This window comes from Siphateles boraxobius, unplaced genomic scaffold (genome assembly GCF_051911475.1).
Source record: "Siphateles boraxobius isolate OS27281-9 unplaced genomic scaffold, OSU_SipBor_1 41, whole genome shotgun sequence".
NCBI lineage: Eukaryota > Metazoa > Chordata > Actinopteri > Cypriniformes > Leuciscidae > Siphateles > Siphateles boraxobius.
In genome coordinates, this window is record NW_027509042.1 from 43,418,603 (window position 1) to 43,439,409 (window position 20,807).

Consider the following 20,807-nt stretch of genomic DNA (forward strand, 5'->3'; position numbering starts at 1 on the left):
GTCGCTTCTAATGTGCATTTGGGAATGCAACATGTGCCAAACATCTTCCCAAACCTGTAATAACAAGCACTCATAAACCAGCTGTTGTCAACAAAAGACAAGATTGTATAAGGTCTCTGCTGTTTTCAGCCAAAATAAAAGCATGAGGTTTTAAAGTTTCAAAATGAAGATATCAAGGCATATATATGGATCCGGAGCAGGGTTTGGGGTGTGAGCAACATTTAGCCTCATAATTAAGGTTTTTTATAGATTAAGAAATTTGGAATCATAATTTTCTAATAGATTTAGCTATTTTTTTAAAGGAAAAACACGCGCAAATGATTAAAATGAATTTTTTGACCACATCAAAGAGGCTGTGGACTCCTGCTCTGGTATGTATACAGCCATGGCTTGTAGAAAGAGTGTGTGTCTGTCATCCGGCTGGGTTTTGTACCATCAGAGTTGGTCATCCTGGGCCGGTAGAGCGACTCGTGCTTCCAGATGTCCTCTTCACTCTCAGCAACCAGGAGAGAATGGCACACGTGACTATCATGCAGGTCTTGTAGTAGGAGGCGCTGTGGAGAAAGTCAATGAGAGGTTAAAGAGCAACAAAGTGGAAAACAGTGGTAGAGGATCTGGAATGATGAACCAGAGATAGTGGGATTTTTTCACTAAGTGAGCAGTTGTTGGCTAGAATAAGCTGCAAAGTGGGCCACGCTGATAGTAAAACGGCTAGGCTATTCTTTACCTGGTTGACTATCCGGCACATTTCTCCAATCCTCCTCACCACCAGCTGATGAAGACGCAGGTATTCTGGAATCTCTTCCTCTTCCTCCTCTTTCGCTGTTTTAAAACTCCTGCCAACACAATGTTCAAGATTCACAAGATTCAAACAGTACAAAGTGTTTTAACAGGAAAAATGCAAAACTCAGTTTTGTTTGTACGTCTGGGGAAAACTTAAGTTTGCATTTTAAGCACTACAAACAGATATTCTACTCATTTGTATGCTTCACATATTTACAACACAACTGAACACTCATTATAAGCTGAAAACTTACAAGGACAAAAACGTTTTTTTTTTGGCAGTTTACACAAATAGGTACTGAAAACCTTTCCATAAACTACGGAAAATAATTGCTTTGATATTGTTTGATACTTGTTTTTATTACCACAGCTTGCATAACAGCAGTGAAGTCAACATAAAACATTTGAAATGAAAGGATATTATTTACATTCTATTTATAAATGTTTTATTATATATATATATATATACACACATATATACCTGTACACACACACTTATTATTTATTATAACTTAAATATAAAGTTAAAAATATTTTTTATGAATTAATTATTAAATAATCAGTCCATTATCATTTAAGTTATTATTATTTTATTTGTTTTAGAAAATAAACTGCATACTCCTCAACAAACCACAATCATTCATGTTCGTTCAACAAACTATGAGACTGTGCTGTTGTTTAATAAGTGGAAAACACCAAGTATGAGCAATAATAATATGGTGAACGTGATTTCACCAAGTACCACATGTTCCTGGATCAACATCTTTGTTGATCCTAGAACAACTTTCAGATCAACCAATCAGATTTGAGGGACAAGTTTACAGTTTATGTCAAGTTTAGGCTCAGAACCAGGGTAAGGTGCTTCAATATCAGTGTTATTCACCTATTATTTCCCTCTGATTTTATGGAAAAGTTATGGGAGGGGGTTAGGTTTAGGAGTAGGGATAGGGTAAGGACTACATTTGGGACAGGAATGTTGTTCCAGGATCAACAAAATATGTTGACCCAGGAACATGTCTTACTTGGCAAAATCACAGTGACCATAATAATAGCGATGCTTGCTTAGAAAATCACTTCATGTTGTTTAAAACATAAAAATCAAGTATCAAACCATCTTTCTTAAATTGTGATTTGAACAAAGTCTACCAGCCAATTCTTTTACTTGCTGATCTTTGCTTGCATTTGGTGCTTTCTGAATGTGAATTCGGTAACCTGCATGCGAGTACCTGGCGTGGGAGAAAACCTCCACTCTGTCCTGATGAATTCTGATGATGAGCCAGAAATCAGGCATGAGGGGCGTCTGTCTCTCCTGCTCATTCATAGTGGGTCCTTCACACTCAGAATCACTGCTGCCGCCATCATAACCTGAAACACAAACAGCAGAGAGGAGAACAACCATGAGGAATGATGATTGTGAAGCAAATGTGATTGTGAGCATGTTGTCTGTTCTGTGAAGTCTCACCTAGCATGTCTGAGTCCAGGCTGCCCTGACTAGAGACGACGCTCTGAACTCGACTGGGCCGCAGTTTCCCACTGCCTGAAAGCCACAGAAATAAAAGCCTTTATTAACTTTATTTTTAGAATATAACTAAACAACCAGGGGCCTTATTTATAAGACCTGCTGCACAAATGCAACTAATACCATTCTTATCTTCTCCTAATTGTTTAGATTTTAAGAATGCACATTAGCTTGAATGAAAATGCAATTTCACTCTCAGGTAGCAGGTGGATCTTATGTACATATAGCAGTTAAACCTGTTAAACCCTTTATACAACACAGCAGGTTTTTTTTTTTTTTTAGAAATGCGAAGAGTTTTCTGATATGATAATGCGTCATCGGAGAAGCAGTAATTAAACGTCACCATTTCAAAAACTTTTTTGCCCAAAATGGAAAATTGCCGTTTCGTCTGAATATATTCAGCTTATCCACCCGCTAAAAGAAAATGCAGCATGTGGCGCTTATGAAAAAGCTGAAATATAGGGATTACCCCGGTAAACCCTATATACAATGCAGCTGCGCTTTTTATAATGCAAAGAGTTTGCAGGTATGATGTAAACAACATAAGGTAAACATTGTCATAATTCATCAAAGGTAGATCAATAAGCAATCCCTCAACATAAATACATGGTACTCGATCTCAAACTGCGAGCCTTTAGAATATGTAACAGCACCACATTTTTGCTTTGAAACATCCACAGCGCTCACATTTAAATCAGAGCCTTTTAAAGTTTAATAATCACACTAAGCCATATAATTATTCATCAAATTTAAGACCTCTGAAATGATAATTAAAACATTTCCAATAACATTTAAAGGGGTCATATAAAGGTACATGCACTTTTTCAAGTTGATTGTACTGAAATGTGTGTTGGCAGTGCCTGTACACAACCATCATATAATGATAAACATCTATCCAGTGTTTTTGTTTTAATCTCCTTATATATTTTCCCCTGCCTCAAATTGAGCCGTTCGATTTTGTGACGTCACTAAATCGGACGCCCCTCCCACGATTGTTGATTGACAGCAGCGTTTCAACAGATCCCTGCCCTGAGCGAGCTGTCAGTCATCATAGTCCGTCATTGTTGATACGCTGGAGCAGAATGGCGTCTAAGCGATTGTGGTGTTCTGTTCTTGGGTGTAATAACGAACACAGCAGTAATTTTGATGTTCCTAAATCCGAACCGCTGAAGACACAGTGACTGAGTTTTGTTTTCGAAGGGAATATTCCCCACGAGCAACGTCAATGCTTTCATGTTTGCGCGATTCGCAAATCTTTTCTCACCAGACTGCTTTATTAACAAAGGAAGTAACTTATAAAGCTGATTTTGATAAGAAGCTGCTCCTGAAAAAAGAATCGTTACCAACTATTCATGTCTCCCTGCTGAACCTCCAGAAAACGTAAGTGTAAAATTGTATTAACCTTTATATTAATCTTTGCAAATCGCTTCACGATGAATGCGGCTAAGGTTTACACTCAGGGTACATACGGCATGTTTTCTATGTACGACGTTCTCATTTTTAATTAATAATCCCACGTTTATAATGAACAACTCGTTATGGTTATTGTGTTATTACAAACTGAGTACGTACAACTTACATCAGTAAACACATAGCGTTCGTACATCTCACTAAGTTACTCTACCCTGCCAGTACACTAAGATAGATCAAAGTGACAATATAATAACCAACCATTCAGAAACGTCATGTTCGAGCCTTAATTGTCGAACTTCTTCGGGCCGTCATCTTGTTCCGACTCCGGTTCAAACTGATACGGTTGCACAGATGTGTCCTCCTCAGAGACTCCCGCTGCCATTTTTTTCCTATACCCTCAACTGTTGTCAAGGAAACACTCCACGTGCGGTGTGGTCATAACACTGTTATGAACGCCCGCAGAACAGAGGGGCGGAGTGAGCGAAGCTCATTATCATTTAAAGGCATATGCACTGAAATGGCGTGCTGAAAACAGAGCTGTTTTTGACCAGGTAAAATTAGTGTTTTCTTACAATACTAACGAAAATTGTTAATTAAAGTATGTTACAAACTTTTCATTTAGACCCTAAAGAATTAAATTAACTTGTATGAAAATGGCATTATATGACCCCTTTAGGATATTTAAGACTCCCCCTGTAGTCAATCAATTTATCCCTTAAAACTCATCTTTGATCACCAAAATGACATTTAAACGTTTTTTTCCTAGCCTTAAAACAGCTTGAATGTAACTCTACACCCTTGCCGCGGTTCTATGAATATGTAAATGAGCCCCGCCTCCACTCACTCACAGCAGCTCAGAGATCCACTCGCTGACGATCACAAGTTGATCTGATTGTTTACAAGGTAGTTTGTGACGTCAGAAACACCAAACCGTGATTTTGAGACTGTCTTTGGTCTAATGCAGTTTTAACGAGAAAATACTCTCCTTAAAATTGACTTATGAATTTACACATGGTTTGTCTTAAATCATATTTAAAACACCACATAGACATATAAACAACATTAAAAAGCTGGATTTTCACCACATGGGGACTTTAAGGACCTGCAGTGACACTGATTTAGGATCCTTCTATGCACGTATTTATAAACGAGGCCCCATGATCTCAGAAACAATTTCTGTGCTTAGATCTTCGGTATGTCTTGTGACACTCACTGTGTGTGGCGGACTGCACGGACTCGGCCAGGCTGGCAGCAGAGGGTGTTTTGGGAGGGGTCATGTGATCATAGGAGCGTTCGGTGCTGCTGCCGGTCTGCAGGTGAGCAGTCTGGGGTCGGGTCTCTTCGGCATCGGACTGTTTGACCTGCCCGGGGTCAGAGGTCTCGGAGAGAGACTCGCTGGCTGAGTCAACAGCCGAAGGCCGAACGTCCCCGTCATCCCTCGCCGTGACTCCAAACTCGACCGGCTGCGGGAAAACACATCAATCATTTTCCAGATGAAGAGATAATACAGATTATACAGTTATTTTATTTAATGCCATGTCAGCATTCAAAGCTATTTTCATGGCAAAATTTCAATTACAAAAATACAAATATCATTTAAATACAACAAAAACAGCAAGTCATATTATACAAGATTCTTTAAATTCACATCCAATCCAAAACCGTTTCAGGCATAATCTTATTAAATATGTCCTTATGTGAAGTAACTTCATAAAAGAGCATTCTGCTCCAAGTCCAGGACAATCCAATAAAATATGTTTGGCAGATAAGGGAATCTTACAAAACATGCGTAAAGTTGGGTCTTCACTTTAAAGTAAAAAACCATGGGTCAAACTTGTGTGACTCATACGACATCTGGTGTAGACCACATGATCAAGTCTAGTTTTAAAAGTGATAAAAAACTGTTTGTAATTTCCGGATGAGTTTCGCACAACTTATTCTTGCACATTTTCCACTCTTCTTGCCACTTATTTAATATGTATCTATTAATAATCGGTCTGATATCTGAGGGAGGAATTTAAGAGATAATACAATATTATATGTATAATGTAACATGGCTCTTTGGGATACTTGAATATGAATGGTCAATCATATATTTTAGCATAATGATGCTAAACTGTTTAGCTAAGCTTTATCTCAGGCAACTGATTTGATGCTAGTTTCATGTCTCTTGTATCAATGCACACTTTTTCTTCTCGCATAATTAAATTATTTGCAATGGTTATGCTGTGATTTTGTTTAGATTAGTTCTTGCTCTCTCTTCTCTTCGGCAGCAAATTAACACACACCCGCTTCCTGTCACACTCGTCTTATTCGCTCTGGTTGAAGAGTGCTTGTATTGCCCGTCTTGCCGAGTATTTAGGTAAATGCAGTACGAACGAACGCAACTAGTTGAGAGAACGCATGTTGTGTAACAGTATATTGGATCCGTGCATAAACTTTTAAAGTGACAGCAGCCTAATGAACCTCAGAGACAGAGAACAAAACACTCGCTGCTCTTGACTGAATAACTTTTGTAACTTTAATTGTAAGCATTAATCTGTATTTATTTTTTTTACAATGAAATTGTACATTCTTGTTATTTTACTTCATTTCTGTAGTATTTCATACCCGAATACTGTTAGACCCACCTGAAAAACTTAAAACCATGTGTGTCTAAAATGTAAGTTACTTAAAATTAACTAATTGTTCAGCAAACTTTTGTATAAAATCAACATCACATTTGCAGTAGTGCGGAAAACAGCACTCTTGCTCGTGTGATATTTTCTAAATATTAAAACAGGGCTTTTTTTGTGCCCAGTATCTATGATTTTAGTGTTTTTTTATTCTTTTTGGTGACATTTACCCCCGTTATTTACACATTTTCTTATTTGCATGAGTATTAAAATTATAGATTTGTTATTAAGGCGAGACACGGTAGGCAAAAACATCGTTTTTTTTTCACTGGTCAATTTTGAGATTTTAGGATATTTGTCTTCAATAACATGTCTTCTTTCAGACTTGTGGTGAAAAAAAGTCAGAAATACACATTTAGGTCTTTATTTTACTACACTTTGCCTGTTTGCGTCTGTAGATTTCTCATAAACTCATCAAAAGTTGTCGTTATAAATCATCCTTCTGCTCCGCGATCGCGATCTGCACTCTGTCATCACACACACCGTTAGAAAGCTTGCTCTCTGCTGTACAATACTGCCGGATCCAAATATGGTCATTTCCTTTTTATCAGCAACCAATCGCGAAAGTAAAAGGGGGGATTTTACTCTAAATGCGCGATCTCATTGGCTGATGCTAATTCTTTAAAGCCCGTTTTCTCAAAATGACTTTTCTCCCACACTCCAAGTCCGAAATCTCCACTTCAGTAGCACCTATATATACACCAAACTTTCCAGTCTTGTACCTAGTTATATTATGAAGACATTTACAGAGGGATTTGTAAATATATTATTCTTAGCCTGATTTACATAACATTTTATTCCAAAAAACATGTCGAAAATCATTTTTTTAAGGCTATTGGCAGTATATTCTGATTTACAGGATAACAAAAGTAGATATCCATAAATCCCTCTGTAATTTTTTTCCCATCTAATATGTGAACACAATGAAAAAATAATTTTGAACCTGGCTTTATCCAATACTCAGATTTCGTTTTTTAAAATATATGCAGATTTGCGCATATTTAATTAGATAATGTCTAATTTGCATATTTAAACATTAAATTACAGAAAACTTGTAATACATTTTTTCTCATCTTAATGTAGGTAATCAACTGGCAAAGTTTCATGGTGATATCTGCTAGTTAAAAAAAATACCCTATTCACCTGTAGTGTCTCGCCTTAAAACAAATGGAACGCATTTTTTCAGGCATGGTTGAAAGGTTTTTAATAATTACTTCAGAGTCCAGCTCCTTTTTCTTTTGCTCTCCTTCTTTGTCCGATGTAGAGATGTTTGCTGATGTTTTGGCACCATCCTCCACATCAGGACACAGGCTGGCTTGCTTGGATGTTGTTTCTGTGCCCGTTGAGTACTGAGCAGTGGTGTTAGACAGCTGTCTTGCAGCCTGGAGCCGGTGAGACTGCTGCCGACTCAGTGAGACGTAGTGGAAGTTGTATTGCTCTGCATTTAGCAGGTATCCAGGAAACGATAACCTCTTGAACTCCTGCAGCGAGGAAGCAGAGAAGTGTTATTAAACAGCAGTGCAGAACATAATCTCGTTCTTGACCTTTCCTGGGAAGTCTTATCACCAATAATAGAGGTCATCGCATGAGTTCAAACCTCTTGAAACTTTTCCAGCGACTGCTCGGGACCAAATACGAACTGCAGGGGAACGACCTCACAGTGGCACTGCGGGCGGCCGCTGGAACGACACACGTGCTCGGAAACTTTCTGCAGGGTGGAGGAATTGATAACAGACGAGTGCCGTAGAGCAGAGACGATCTCATCCTCTAAGAGCCAACGGATCTGAAAGAGAAAGGGTTGTTATCGTAAACTAAATTAAACTCATTAAAGGTGCAGTGTGTGATTTTTAGCGGCATCTAGTGGTGAGGTTACGAATTCCAACCAACAAAAGTTACGGTGGCCGGCAGGAAAATGTCATCGTCTGAGACAGTAGCCAGTTCAGCAATGAGGTTTCTTTACAAGGATAAAACAAGAAATGATGTTAACTTAATTATTCAGTAAAACTATTTTATTGCGAATATTATTGTTACTTGTTCATCATTGTGTCAGTATTTTATTTGCTGAACTAAGCTTGCTTCCTTGCACGAAGAGCAACAAAGTAACGAAACGCGTTTGTCCGTTTAGGGCTACTGTAGAAACATGACGGCGCATTTCAATGTAAGGGAACCCGTTGTGTATGTAGACAGAAACTGCTCATTCGAAGGTAATACGGTACGGCTACGGTAGAAACATGATGACACAATATGTGGACCTCCATAGAAGGGGGAGCATAAATGTCTCATTCTAAGGTAATAAAAACATAACGGTTCATTATGCAAGGTCTTTATACACCACTGAAAACATATTTATGGATCTTATATTGCATTTCTGTCAATAGATTTTCAGAAATATTACACATTGCACCTTTAACTAAAACTAAAAGATAATTGTGACTTTTTATTTCACGATTCTGACTTTTTTGTCTCACAATTGTGAGATTACAATCGACACAGAATTGCGATATATAAACTCGCAATTACAAGTTATAAAGTCAGAATTGCGAGATATAAACACTCAAATTTTTAAAGTTCAATTCTAAGGAAAACTATTTTTTTGCCCTCAGAATTGCAGGTTTATATCTCACAATTCTGACTTAGCATCTCGATTGTGACTTTATCATGCAAAACAGTCAAAATTGCAAGATGTAAACCAAATTAAAAAAAATTGTATCCATGCATTTATACTGTAGGTTCTGCCCTGGCAGCTTTGTCTGTATTGTCTTTGTTTCATGTCTCTATGTTTGTGTTGTGCTTCAACATTTGGTTTTGTTTGTGTTGGCCATGCGCTCCTTTGTTCCTGCCTCCTTGTTTCCCTGTACCACGCCCTCTTGTCTAGTTGAGTCCTCGTTTGTCCGAGTGTTGTCACCTGTTCCTTGTCCGAGTGTTGTCACCTGTTCCTTGTCCGAGTGTTGTCACCTGTTCCTCTTGTTCTTGGCTCCCTTTATATGTGTGCTCTTTCCCTCATGTGTTGCCAGTTCGTTAGATGTGCTACTGTGTACTTCTGTGTTACAAAGTTTGTTTCTTATTACTAAAGTCTATAGTGTTTTATGTGTAGAAATTTTTTTAGTGCTTTAGTTCTGCCATCGGTCCTGTCTGTCTTGTCTCCTGTGTCTCTAGTTCCGGTCGTGTCCTGCTTGCAGAGCGTCCCTGGCTGCTTACACTCTTTGCTTGGAGCAAGCCTGGTGCTGAGCCTGAGATCCCTGAGTGCCTTGCTGTTGTACTTGAAGTTCCTGTCTGGCAACTGCTAGTAATCTCAGTTCTCATTCTGCTCTGCCATTACTACTCCCCAGCCTACAGTCATCTTGTGCTAGTTACAACTGCTGCTCGGCTAGTTACAACAGCTGTCATTGTGCCTCAGCCCTGCCTACTGTCTGGACTGTTCACCTTTCCCACCACATCTTGTCATCTGTCTACTGTTTGTCTACTGTTTCTGCATTTGAGTCCTCCTTGACAGACCTATATATATATATATATATATATATATATATATATATATATATATATATATATATATTATTATTATTTTTTTCGGAAAAAGACAGATCCTCCTTCTCCAATAATAAACGGTACTGAACTTTCATGCATATTTCATAAACGGTGCTTGGAAGAGTTTAACTTAATTACTGGTTCAATGATGAATAATTGTTTGATATAATGAAAATATTTGTAATAATACTACTATAATTTTTATTTTTTATTTAAATCTTTGCATTCTCACCTCATCCATGGTGGCTAAAACAGCCATTTTGTGTGGAATAGGAAGTTTGGACAGGGGATCTCCAGACATACTGCAGAAGATGACAAAATGAGACAAAATAAAGAGTTAATGCTCAGGATGTTTGGCATCAGATGATGTCTGTTGACCTCTGAACGCTGACCTTTCCACACCAACCCCGCGCAGGCCGTCCAGGTTCCCCATGAGCTCCTCGTCAGAGCGATATGATGAGGGCTGTCCAGGGGAACGGTTCAGAGACACACTGCTCTCAGACGTGTACCTACATGCACAGAGAACCATCATGATCGCTCTAGCTGAACCCATGCTGCCTGTCTTTCCTAAATCGAGGACAGTTCACAATCACTGACCGGTTGTGGTGGAAGTCAGGGGCCATGACCTCGATCTCCAGAGGTAACGTGAGCACAAAGATATCAAGAGTGACGGACAACTCGTTCAGATCCACCGACTGAAGATTCTCAGCGTTTTCAAGACAGGATATGACTTCACCTGCAAACCATAGATGTATATTCAATCAAAATCAAAACTAGCACGACTGGTACATACAGCTCAAAAAATTATAGGGTGGGAGGAAAAACGATCCATAAAAGAACTGTACGAGGCATCTATCTTAAGGCAAGCTAAAAGAATTGTCTCTGATGATACACAATTTGCTACCATCAGGAAGACGATTTAGGGTCTTGCTGTGCAAGTCTAATCATTATAAAAACTCTTTTGTTCAAACTGCGATTAAAATTTTAAATAGAGATTTGTGTGCTGTTCGTTTTTAAATAATTCATTGTAATTATTGTCGCACGTTAGTGCATGTATTGTGTTGTGTATGATTGAAGTTTTGTACTGGCCGTGTCATGCTGTCCAAGACAAATTTCCCAGAAATGGGACAATAAAGTATAACTAACTAAATAACTAATATTCACTAATACTAATAAAAACACATCACCCAGATCAACCCTAATAAAACACACTAAAAAACCCTCAAAATACTGTATATGGTTCCCCTTCATCACACCAATGATTTTCCATAACTTTTCTTGAGTTGTTCTTTATTTATATTATTATTATTTTCATTGGCGTCGGAAGCAAAAAAAAAGTGTGTGGTCCTCCCCCAGAAAGATGTTACTGGAGTAAATGGCATTTCATGTATTCTGGTGCCTTTTAATTAAACAAGTAAACTAAACTTTAAATGCTAAAACATTAAATGCACAGCTATCCGTGGATTATCCCGCTGCTGATACCATGCTCATCTGCCAGCATTGACAACTTAAAGCTGTTATTAATGTTTACAACGCAATATTTGACTGGAAGGGTACAACGGGCGGTTATTTTCGTCAGTTGCGGCTCGTTGAGAAATATAATGATTCAGCAGAAATGGAGTTTAATTTATTAGGGCATTCCTCAAGTGGAATGGATTTGACTGACGGTGCTCTGAAAAGTGAACAGACATACAGTATGCGCTGAATTAGAGACGGTAAAAGTGAGTGGGTCCAATATCATTGGTCTTAAAAAGTGGGTGGGTCTTGTCCAACACATATACAATGGTTCCGACGCCCATGATTATTTTAGTAATTTTGTTATGCACTTTTGTCATTTGTATTGACATTTTTTTAAAAGGAAAAATGCTTAAATCTGTCATTCTGCTGATCAACGATTAGTTTTAAGGGATAAAATGACTATAGGGTGACTTTAAATGTCTGTAAGAGTAGGAAACCGGTTAAGTCAATGGCAGAAATCTCTGCAGTGTGTTGAGTGTCTTACCCAGACAGGTTGGCAGTGTTTGCGTGGGCATGGAGCCATGGCAGCTCTTCATGTTGACGGAGCAGGTGAGGTGTACAAACAGAGGAGGCATCTCCGGCTGCGGACCCTCCACCTCCAGCAGAGAGTCTCCATCCAGAATACTGAAGGAATCATCGTCCTGGTTGACCGTGTTGGAGTCAGATGGAGATACGCCTTCACCTCCTTCCTCTTCGCCAGCCTCCGCTTTGCCATTCCCACATTCCTGATACTCCACCTCCAGATCCGTGTCACTCTCCGTCACGATGCAGCAGCCGGACACGTTCTCTGTGCATATGCAAAGGATTAATACAAGTAATATGTTATCATATATTTATGACTAAGCTGATTGATCAACGTTGCCAGCGCAACTGGACTAGAATGTATCTAACAAGTGCAAAAGATTGCTCATATAACTTTACAAATAACATGAAATCAAAATGGACTCTATTAAAGTCCTTAATAAATGTTTTAGTCTTGCTGTGAATAATTCATCAGTGATCTCAGCGCTTAAGACCAAAACATTCATATCCAAAAAAACAAAAAAATAACCTTTGGAAGATACTTAATAAATCACAAGAAATAACAAAAACGTTTTGGATAGCAGCCTTTTTCAGTGCACCAATTCTGTTCATGCAATATAAAATATGCACCTATAGCATTAGCTAACTTTTCAGAAACCAATTAACTCTTTCCCCGCCATTGACAACATTTTTTCCGGCTTTCCGTGTTTTCACTGTTATACAGTAGGAGAGCTATTACGCATCTTCTGAAAGAGTACAGAATCTCTGGATCAAAACACATGCAAAAAAGAAGCAGAAACAAGCGATAAAAGCACTGCCGATGCAAGATGTATTCTTAAAAATAAACATGATTCGTTAAAAATGTTGTTTAAAATGAAACTTACCCACATTCAAGTATTGATTAAAAAAAAATAATGCATGAAGCTATGATAAAATGTTTTGTTTTTTTTTGTTTAAAATCAAAGTCTCTGTTTTTTCTTTTGATATATATTTCATGTTCAGATACTCATGCAACAACATATTGAGGTTTTGTAAAAAATATCAATAATGCTTCCGTTGGCTGGCAACTTTTAAAAAAACGCTTGCGGGGAAAGAGTTAAAGTTTCATTCATCTCACTGGGTTGTTAAATCTATTTTTTTTAAACTATTAATCTCTTTACGCATAACACATATTTAGTGAGGGAAATATTGCACCTTATAGAATATAGGTATATATAATATACTGAATATAGAGTGCACCTTTAAATGTGTTACAAATGGCATTAAATGTCAAATTAGTTACTGAACGTGAACTTTATCAAAACAGCCTGAGTTGGACAAGTGTATTCACACCAGGAAAGTCCGATAGTTCACTTGCTTTGGTCCGGACCAAATCATTTTTTTTTTTTTGGTACGGTTCGCTTTCACACTGCTCTTTTTGCAAGTGAACCAAAATTTGTAAACAAAACCACACGTGTGCTAAGGTCGTCCATTCATTGGACATGGATTCTCAAGTAGGGAAATCAGGAAGTGCAAAAAAAGCTCAGCATGGAGATATTTCGTACTGCAATATTTGTTATTTTACTAATTTTTTGTTATTCTGTACAAACGCAATATGAAGAAACTGCGCAGAAGACGGATAAGGTATAAAGTTTTCATTCATAGAGAGGGGCTATGTTCACACATTCAAATAATGAGATTCTTATTGTATATACTGCTAACAAGTGCTGTCAATGTTAACGCTTGCGATTAAGTTTGTCCAGTTTAACGCAGCATCATACTTGTATTGTAACTATCGTTACATTATATGAACTGCAAAAGCTTTTTTGCATCTATGCGCGATTAGACTAAAGAGAACGCTCTGTATGTGATTAATGTCCTGATGCACACACTCATTCATTCATTCCATTCCAATGATGCACACACGACGCGCAGAAAGACGCGCAACAGTATCGTGTGGCCAGACAGCGCGCCGGAATGGAATTCTCTTTCGCACTTGAACAACAATAACACAAACCATTATGCCAAAATCTCTGACTACGGAAGCCTGTTAACTCAAAGGCGCAGTGCTTTCTTGCAATTGGGTCGGTTCATGTTCACACCGTAAACGAACCGTACCAGAGTTCGTTTGGAACCGTACCGAGACCACCTCTTCAGCTGGGTCTCGGTTCGGTTGTTTGGTCCGTATCCGAGTTCGATTGCTGTATTCACACCTGCCCAAAAGGTCCGCACCAAGGGGGTAAATGAACTAGAGTTCGATTCAATCAAACCAAACAAGGCAGGTGTGAATACACCCTTAGATATGGAAGATATTTCTGATTAAAAGGGTATAAATGATGACTAACCGTCTTCTGTAGCCAGTTCAGCTTCAGACACCTCACACTCCTCACTGGGTCTCCGCTCTCCTTCCCTGTCCGAGTCATCCTGGAGATGATGAAAGACAGAAAAGGTAAACGGTTACTGAGTCTAAGGTCCCGTTCAGGTTTACAAGGTCTCTGGCTGTAAAGTTGAGTGCTAATTTGACAGTCAAACGTTTGCTTGTGTAAGACTATCCGAGTTTCCTACACAGCTGTGATTTTGAGAAGGGTTGTCTAAATGAAATAAAACAAACTCTTTTGAGAATGTACTACATACTGTCATATAAACATCCAGTAATGTGATCAGCTAAAGACAAAAAAGGAAGGAAAGTATCCATTTAATATCACTACATACTACTAATACTGTGCCATAATTTTAATAACAATAATTATTATTAAAAACCACATTTAAAATGACACAAGTCAATAAAAATACATTACTATTGCAACAATACTACTGTACTTTAAAATAAAAAAAGTATTTAACAATTGTAATAATATTTAACAAAACAAACAGTACAATACTAATATGCCTTAATTTCTTTGCCTTTAAACTACAGAAAGTGTGTTGCGTTTTCAAATGCATGTTATAAGCGACCCAAACTCAGTGCTTGCAGAGATGAAATCCGTATAAATACGGGAAAGAAAGAAAAAAACACATACCTAAATAAGCACTCTGATGGATAGAACTGATTCAAATCGATAACTCATGAATTATTCCCTCATTAGAGACATTTGCTCATGAATCAGACTGCATTGTTTGCGCTGTGTGCTTATTTTTGCAACACAATAGAAACCTGTTAATTTGTATTTATTTTGTCTTCCTATCTCATCAAAAAGATGAAAATGCATTTTCAACATCAAGAATGGAATGCTAAAATATTTCCATAAAGCACCTCTTTTTTGGAAGATGGCAGGCAGTAAAAGAAATAATGTGGGTTGGACGGTACAGTCTTGAAATACTGAGCACCAATTTCCATGAACTTCTCCTGCAAAGAAGAACAGAATGCGTGACACTGTTAATACAATTTATAAAAATGCCGTTTCTACATCCCTCTTAACACTTGGTGTCTGCAGTACCTGTATGATTTTATGCAAATCAAGATACACTTCACACTTCTGCTGGGACTGGAGAAGAGACAGAGGGAATTCTGGGATTTTCGGAGACTTGGGTTCATCCAGGTCCAGCGGGGAGGAGGGGACAGAGAGCTTTCCTCTGGAATCAACTTCGCTCCCGTCCTCCAGTTCAACACTTTAACAAAATACAAACTGTATTGTTGTGTACAGACAGAGTTTTTTTGTGATGGTTACGAGCAAAAATCCTTTATTATGCGGCACTTTTTCTTAAAAAATGTGATGGAATATGCGGGATATTTATGCAATTGTATGCGATGATATTGCGGGAACTTGCAAAAATTGTTTAATGATCAACGGTTTGATGAAAAAGAGAAAAAAAAGTGATTCCCCCAACACCCTGTTCTCACTAGGCTATTACCTTAATGTAAAGAGTAATTTCTAATTACTTCCTATGATAAGCAAGCATAACACATCACAGAAAGTGCTGGGAATATTTAAGTTCTCATCTTGTTTTATTTCAGACCTTAAAGGGATAGTTCACCCAAAAACGCTTCACTCCTCCATAGGCTTCTAAGGGATTGACACTTGTTCCCCGAAAAGTTATTAAAGACATCGTTAAAATAGTCCAAGTGACTACAGTGGCTCAATCTTAAGTTTATCAAGCGACGAGAATACTTTTTGTGCGCAAAAAAAAAATAACGACTTTATTTCAACTATTCATTTCGTTCTCTGTGGGCCTCGAGTGAGTTCACTAGTGTAATAGCGTAGTGTTTCACGCATCACACACATGACCAGCGTCGGCCAATAGTGAGCCTATGTGTGACGTAGCTCTACGCTATCACACTATGCTAACTCACTCGAGGCCCACAGATAAGGAAATTAATAGTTGAAAAAAAGTCGTTATTTTTGTTTTTTTTTCGCACAAAAAGTATTCTCGTCGCTTGATAAACTTGAGATTGAGCCACTGTAGTCACTTGGACTATTTTAACGATGTCTTTAATAACTTTTCGGGGAACAAGTGTCAATCCCTTAGAAACCTATGGAGGAGTGATCCAGCTCTCAGATTTAATCAAAAATATCTTAATTTGTGTTCCGAAGATGAACGAAGGTCTTACGGGGTTGGAACAACATGAGGGAGAGTAATTACTGACAGAATTTTCATTTTTGGGTGAACTATCCCTTTAATAAACACATGGCTCAAACTTACAAAACATTGATGAGTCAAACAAGTTCTGTAGCTTTACAAAAGGAATATGCTACAATTTCAGTAAAAATGAATAAATAAAATATAAAAAAATAAAATGTGTGCTTCCTGTTTCACAGCTTTTCGATGATGTTCACGTCGCGTAATTACGTCACTTCATAACGTTCCCATGGCAACAGGGGAAAATGGCTGCTCTTGTGTGAAGTAAACGCAACATTTTCAAATTTCTGCTAAGATATATGTGACTTTTTTGCATGAAAATGCGGGGATTATGAAATCATGCAAGCCCCGCATATTTTGAACGGAAACCGGCAACTTATGCGGTGAAAGTACGGCGTATTTGAAAAAATGCGGCCCCCGCATAAATTTGCGGACTTTGGGTGATTATGTATTGAATTATGCGATCACATAATCGCGTTTTTCTGGATGGACTGGTTAAGGGTTTTCTGTTTCTCAGAGGCTCCTAAGTTAATAACTAATGATATTTTCAAGGGAAGTGAATCAATCAAAAGTAACTTTAGCTGGACAATAACTTTATTCTAGAGCTGCTGTAAAGCCAAAACAATCTCTGTTACTTTAATTTCCAATTGTCACTGTAAAAGCTGCTTTGAAACAATCTTTATTGTTAAAAGCGCTGTATAAATGAAGGTGACTTGACTTGACAAACAATATGTAAATACAATGAAAACAAAAAAAAGTCCCACAATGCTTTGCTCTATGGTCAGTACCTGGATGAGGATACCAGTGTGGCTCTGTCAGCTCCATCATCCTCTCCCTCGCCAATGATGAAGGTGGTGGGACTGCTAGTGGACTTGCTTACGTTGACACAGCCGGTCAGCTCGTGACGTTCACGGAAAACACGTACGTGTCCGCACAGGGTCTGCAGGAAGGAAGTGATGTCGATCTCCTGCAGCGACTCCTCGCAGTAATCCATGGCCGTCAGAACGTCCTGCGAGCTCACATTGTACGACTGCTGCAGACTGCGGTAAACACCTGTCAATCAACACAGGCACAAGGCCGATCAAATCATTTGCAATGAAAATGACACTAATTGCATTTTGCATAAAGAAAATTTACTATCATTAAGATTTATTTGAACTGTAACATTTAAATGAAAATTAAACATTTTCTGCCTCAATTCACATTACTGAAATGCATTTTTTTAGGAATTTATATATCTTTATTACATGTATATTTGTCTATATATATATATATTTATGTGTAATAGTCTAAAATAAAATATAAAAAATATTCTAAATTAATATATAAATAAATATATTAATATATATATAAATATATATATATATTAATATATTTATTTATATATTATTTCAGCATATTTTTTATTTTAGACTATAACACATAAAAAATACATTAAATAAACAAATTAATACCTTTAAAATTAAAGTCTAAATTAAAGGTATGTAATTCATATATATATATATATATATATATATATATATAGCATGTTTCTGGACTCTATCACCATTGACAATAATGAATTACAAAAAATTTAATTATTAAATACTTAATTTGAAAAAAGTCTCAATATGTAATGAGAATTAAAATGTCAAGAAAATAATGTTGCAATGCAAAAAATAATCTTCATTTACTTTATGCGAAATATTATTTCCTATCTTTGCTTATTTATTTATTTCAGCTATATGTATATAAAAAAAAAAGCTTTGGTGACAACATGCAATAAATAATATTTCTACTTTTTCCTTTTTTTCGTGTGTGTGGTTGAAGCACCCTTATTGAGCTTTTTGCCCACTGGATGTGCACACATTTGTTTAATTCTGACTATACGTATAAATATGCATATGTTTGTGTGTGACCTTTGACATAGCTCTGGTAGTAGTGTTCCTGTAGAAGGCTGCAGTAGTTGGCCAGTTCCTTGTGTTTGTGAGGGTGCGTCATGAGCTCAGTCCAGGAGGAGGCGCTGCTGCGCTCCTGAGAGATTGACCTGCCAAGAGACACAAACACACACACACACACACAGACACACACCAGATAACACAAGGCCACAATCTCCCACACATTTCCTACAACCCTACACCAGAGACACCAGCCTTAAATAGCAGAGAGGAGCAGGAATAGTCAGTAAGATATCCAATTCAAATATTCACCCATATGTTTAATATAGGGAAGCACACTCTGGAAAACTGATTTGAACTTTTGACATCAGATCTCCATTTTGCTTTTAGTTTACTATCGTAGTACAATTGAATCAGATCTACATTATATGACAGGCACAATGTTAGAAAATAATAAAAAATAAATAAAAATTATAATATGGCAATTTATTACCAGATTCTGACAAACAAAATATTGGCATCATCTTGAAAACAACCATGCCTATCTGCCATGTACAAGAAGCAAATGCATGCTCTCTAATTTTCAGAATTTGTTAATGTGGGTCCGTATTTATTAATTATATTACATGCAGAAAGAAGGTGATTATTGACCCTATTAAAGCATCATCAAAAGTAAATACTAGTCCTGTTTGCTGCTGAAGAGGACAGGAAAATATCAAATCAGTCTATATCAATACAGCTCCATGATCAACCCAGCTTTACCAGCATGCAAAACAGGTTTACAGCCATGAAGCATCAATATCCTAGAATATATGGCATAGGTTTAACCATTTTTGTGGTCAACAAAGCAGGAAAAATACATTAAACGGAAAAGTGAGGTGAAAAACGAGACGTTGAGGACACGAACATAAAATATACCCTGAATTGTATGTTGTTCAAAGAAGCAATGAGTATTATTCAGACACTACCACCAAGACAGTTGAACATACCAGATTAACAAAGACTCGTTTTTTTCAAAGACTACTAATTTCATAAATAAAGTTATAATCCAGTCATTTCACCCTCATTTTGAATGTCTTGGGATGTCCTAAATGTCTACATGTTGGGAACTAACCTTCAAATTTCAGTATGTACACTATCAGTCAAAAGTTTGGATACATCTAATCACTTTTACCATTTTAAAGCCAGGAAAACTCTGAAAAACCACAAATAGATGCAAAAAAATGCGACACAATGAAGCCCCCCTCATATTTGAGCTGCCTTTTTGTCTAGATTGCAGCTCTGCTTAATCATAAGGTGCATTCTGGGATGCTTTTGAAACTGTATTGAAAATGCATTAAGGAACACGTGAAGCACATGTTATGGATATGCATTGTCGTATTGCTTCTCCTTTTCCACGTGTTATCAGAAAGCCAAAAACAGACATTCAGTCAAATACGTCCAAACTTTTGACTGGTACTGAACATCAGAAGGCAGAGAAAACAACCCTCAGCAGGAAATGAGGTCTTAAAACATACAAGACAATGTAGAGCAATCTAAATCACGCTGCACCTGAATCAATAACAATATACATCACGGATCGTAAAATTTTAAATAACAGTTTTTCTATATGAATATTTTTAAATGTAATTCATTCCTGTGATGACAAAGCTCGACTGTCACATGATCAGTAAAAAACAACTTTTTTTTCTCTTTGCTGCTCAAGAAACATTTCTTATTAGTTTAAAACTTATGGAAACTGATACTTTTTTTTTTTTTGCAGGATTCTTTGATGAATAGAAAGTTCAAAAGAACAGCATTTATTTGAAATAGAAATCTTTTGTTACATTATAAATGGCTTTACTGTCACTTTTGATCAATTTACTGCATCCTTGCTGAATAAAAGTATTAATTTCTTAAAAAAAAAAAAGAGCCCTAACTTTTGAGCAGTAGTGCATATTCACATATATAAGTTTGTTTTCCTTCTGTTATTTTAAGACCTCATACCCATACCTAAATCTTCTGAAGCCTGATACCCCCTCAGTCACCTTCCTAGAATAGCAAAACCCTCCAGAGAAAGAGAAAGAAAGAAGGACCATCCTTAGTGTAACAGGGCCGAAACGGCCCCTCGTACCCCCCCGCCCCGCTCCCGCTATAGGGCAACAGCAGCAAGCAGTGAGCAGGGCTACCTGTATTTGTTCTGCTGACTGAACTCCCAGTTGTCTGTCTCTTGAGCTCTTCTCATCCAAAGAGAAACCAGACAGTAAAACATTAGGATGACCACATGATGCCCTCCGAATGATTAAACACAACAGCTCTGTGCCAAAACATAGCGAGCTGCCTACCTAGGCAACATTTTTACACTGCAAAAAATGCTTTTCTTACTTAGTATTTTTGTCTTGTTTCCAGTCCAAATATCAAACATTTCTTAAATCAAGA

At 37.4% G+C, this 20,807-nt stretch overlaps 1 protein-coding gene across 31 annotated transcripts in view; it reads right to left on the reverse strand.

Moving 5' to 3' along the window:
* szt2 (SZT2 subunit of KICSTOR complex) overlaps positions 1 to 20,807 on the reverse strand; it is a 115,753-nt gene that overhangs the window by 67,809 nt on the left and 27,137 nt on the right. For 28 of the 31 annotated variants that reach the window (XM_077199856.1, XM_077199855.1, XM_077199853.1 and 25 more), the window contains exons 27-43: positions 20,558 to 20,605; positions 18,411 to 18,538; positions 17,301 to 17,565; positions 15,372 to 15,543; positions 15,188 to 15,280; positions 14,280 to 14,358; positions 11,918 to 12,220; positions 10,513 to 10,651; positions 10,308 to 10,424; positions 10,148 to 10,217; positions 7,988 to 8,173; positions 7,605 to 7,871; positions 4,929 to 5,178; positions 2,246 to 2,320; positions 2,010 to 2,148; positions 728 to 836; positions 434 to 554 (exon numbers count right to left, since the gene is read on the reverse strand). In XM_077199856.1, the coding sequence (XP_077055971.1) occupies positions 434 to 554; positions 728 to 836; positions 2,010 to 2,148; positions 2,246 to 2,320; positions 4,929 to 5,178; positions 7,605 to 7,871; positions 7,988 to 8,173; positions 10,148 to 10,217; positions 10,308 to 10,424; positions 10,513 to 10,651; positions 11,918 to 12,220; positions 14,280 to 14,358; positions 15,188 to 15,280; positions 15,372 to 15,543; positions 17,301 to 17,565; positions 18,411 to 18,538; positions 20,558 to 20,605 (2,561 nt within the window). The remainder of the gene's footprint in view (positions 1 to 433; positions 555 to 727; positions 837 to 2,009; positions 2,149 to 2,245; positions 2,321 to 4,928; positions 5,179 to 7,604; positions 7,872 to 7,987; positions 8,174 to 10,147; positions 10,218 to 10,307; positions 10,425 to 10,512; positions 10,652 to 11,917; positions 12,221 to 14,279; positions 14,359 to 15,187; positions 15,281 to 15,371; positions 15,544 to 17,300; positions 17,566 to 18,410; positions 18,539 to 20,557; positions 20,606 to 20,807) is intronic. The other 3 variants (XM_077199854.1, XM_077199835.1, XM_077199830.1) reach the window with 1 other exon arrangement.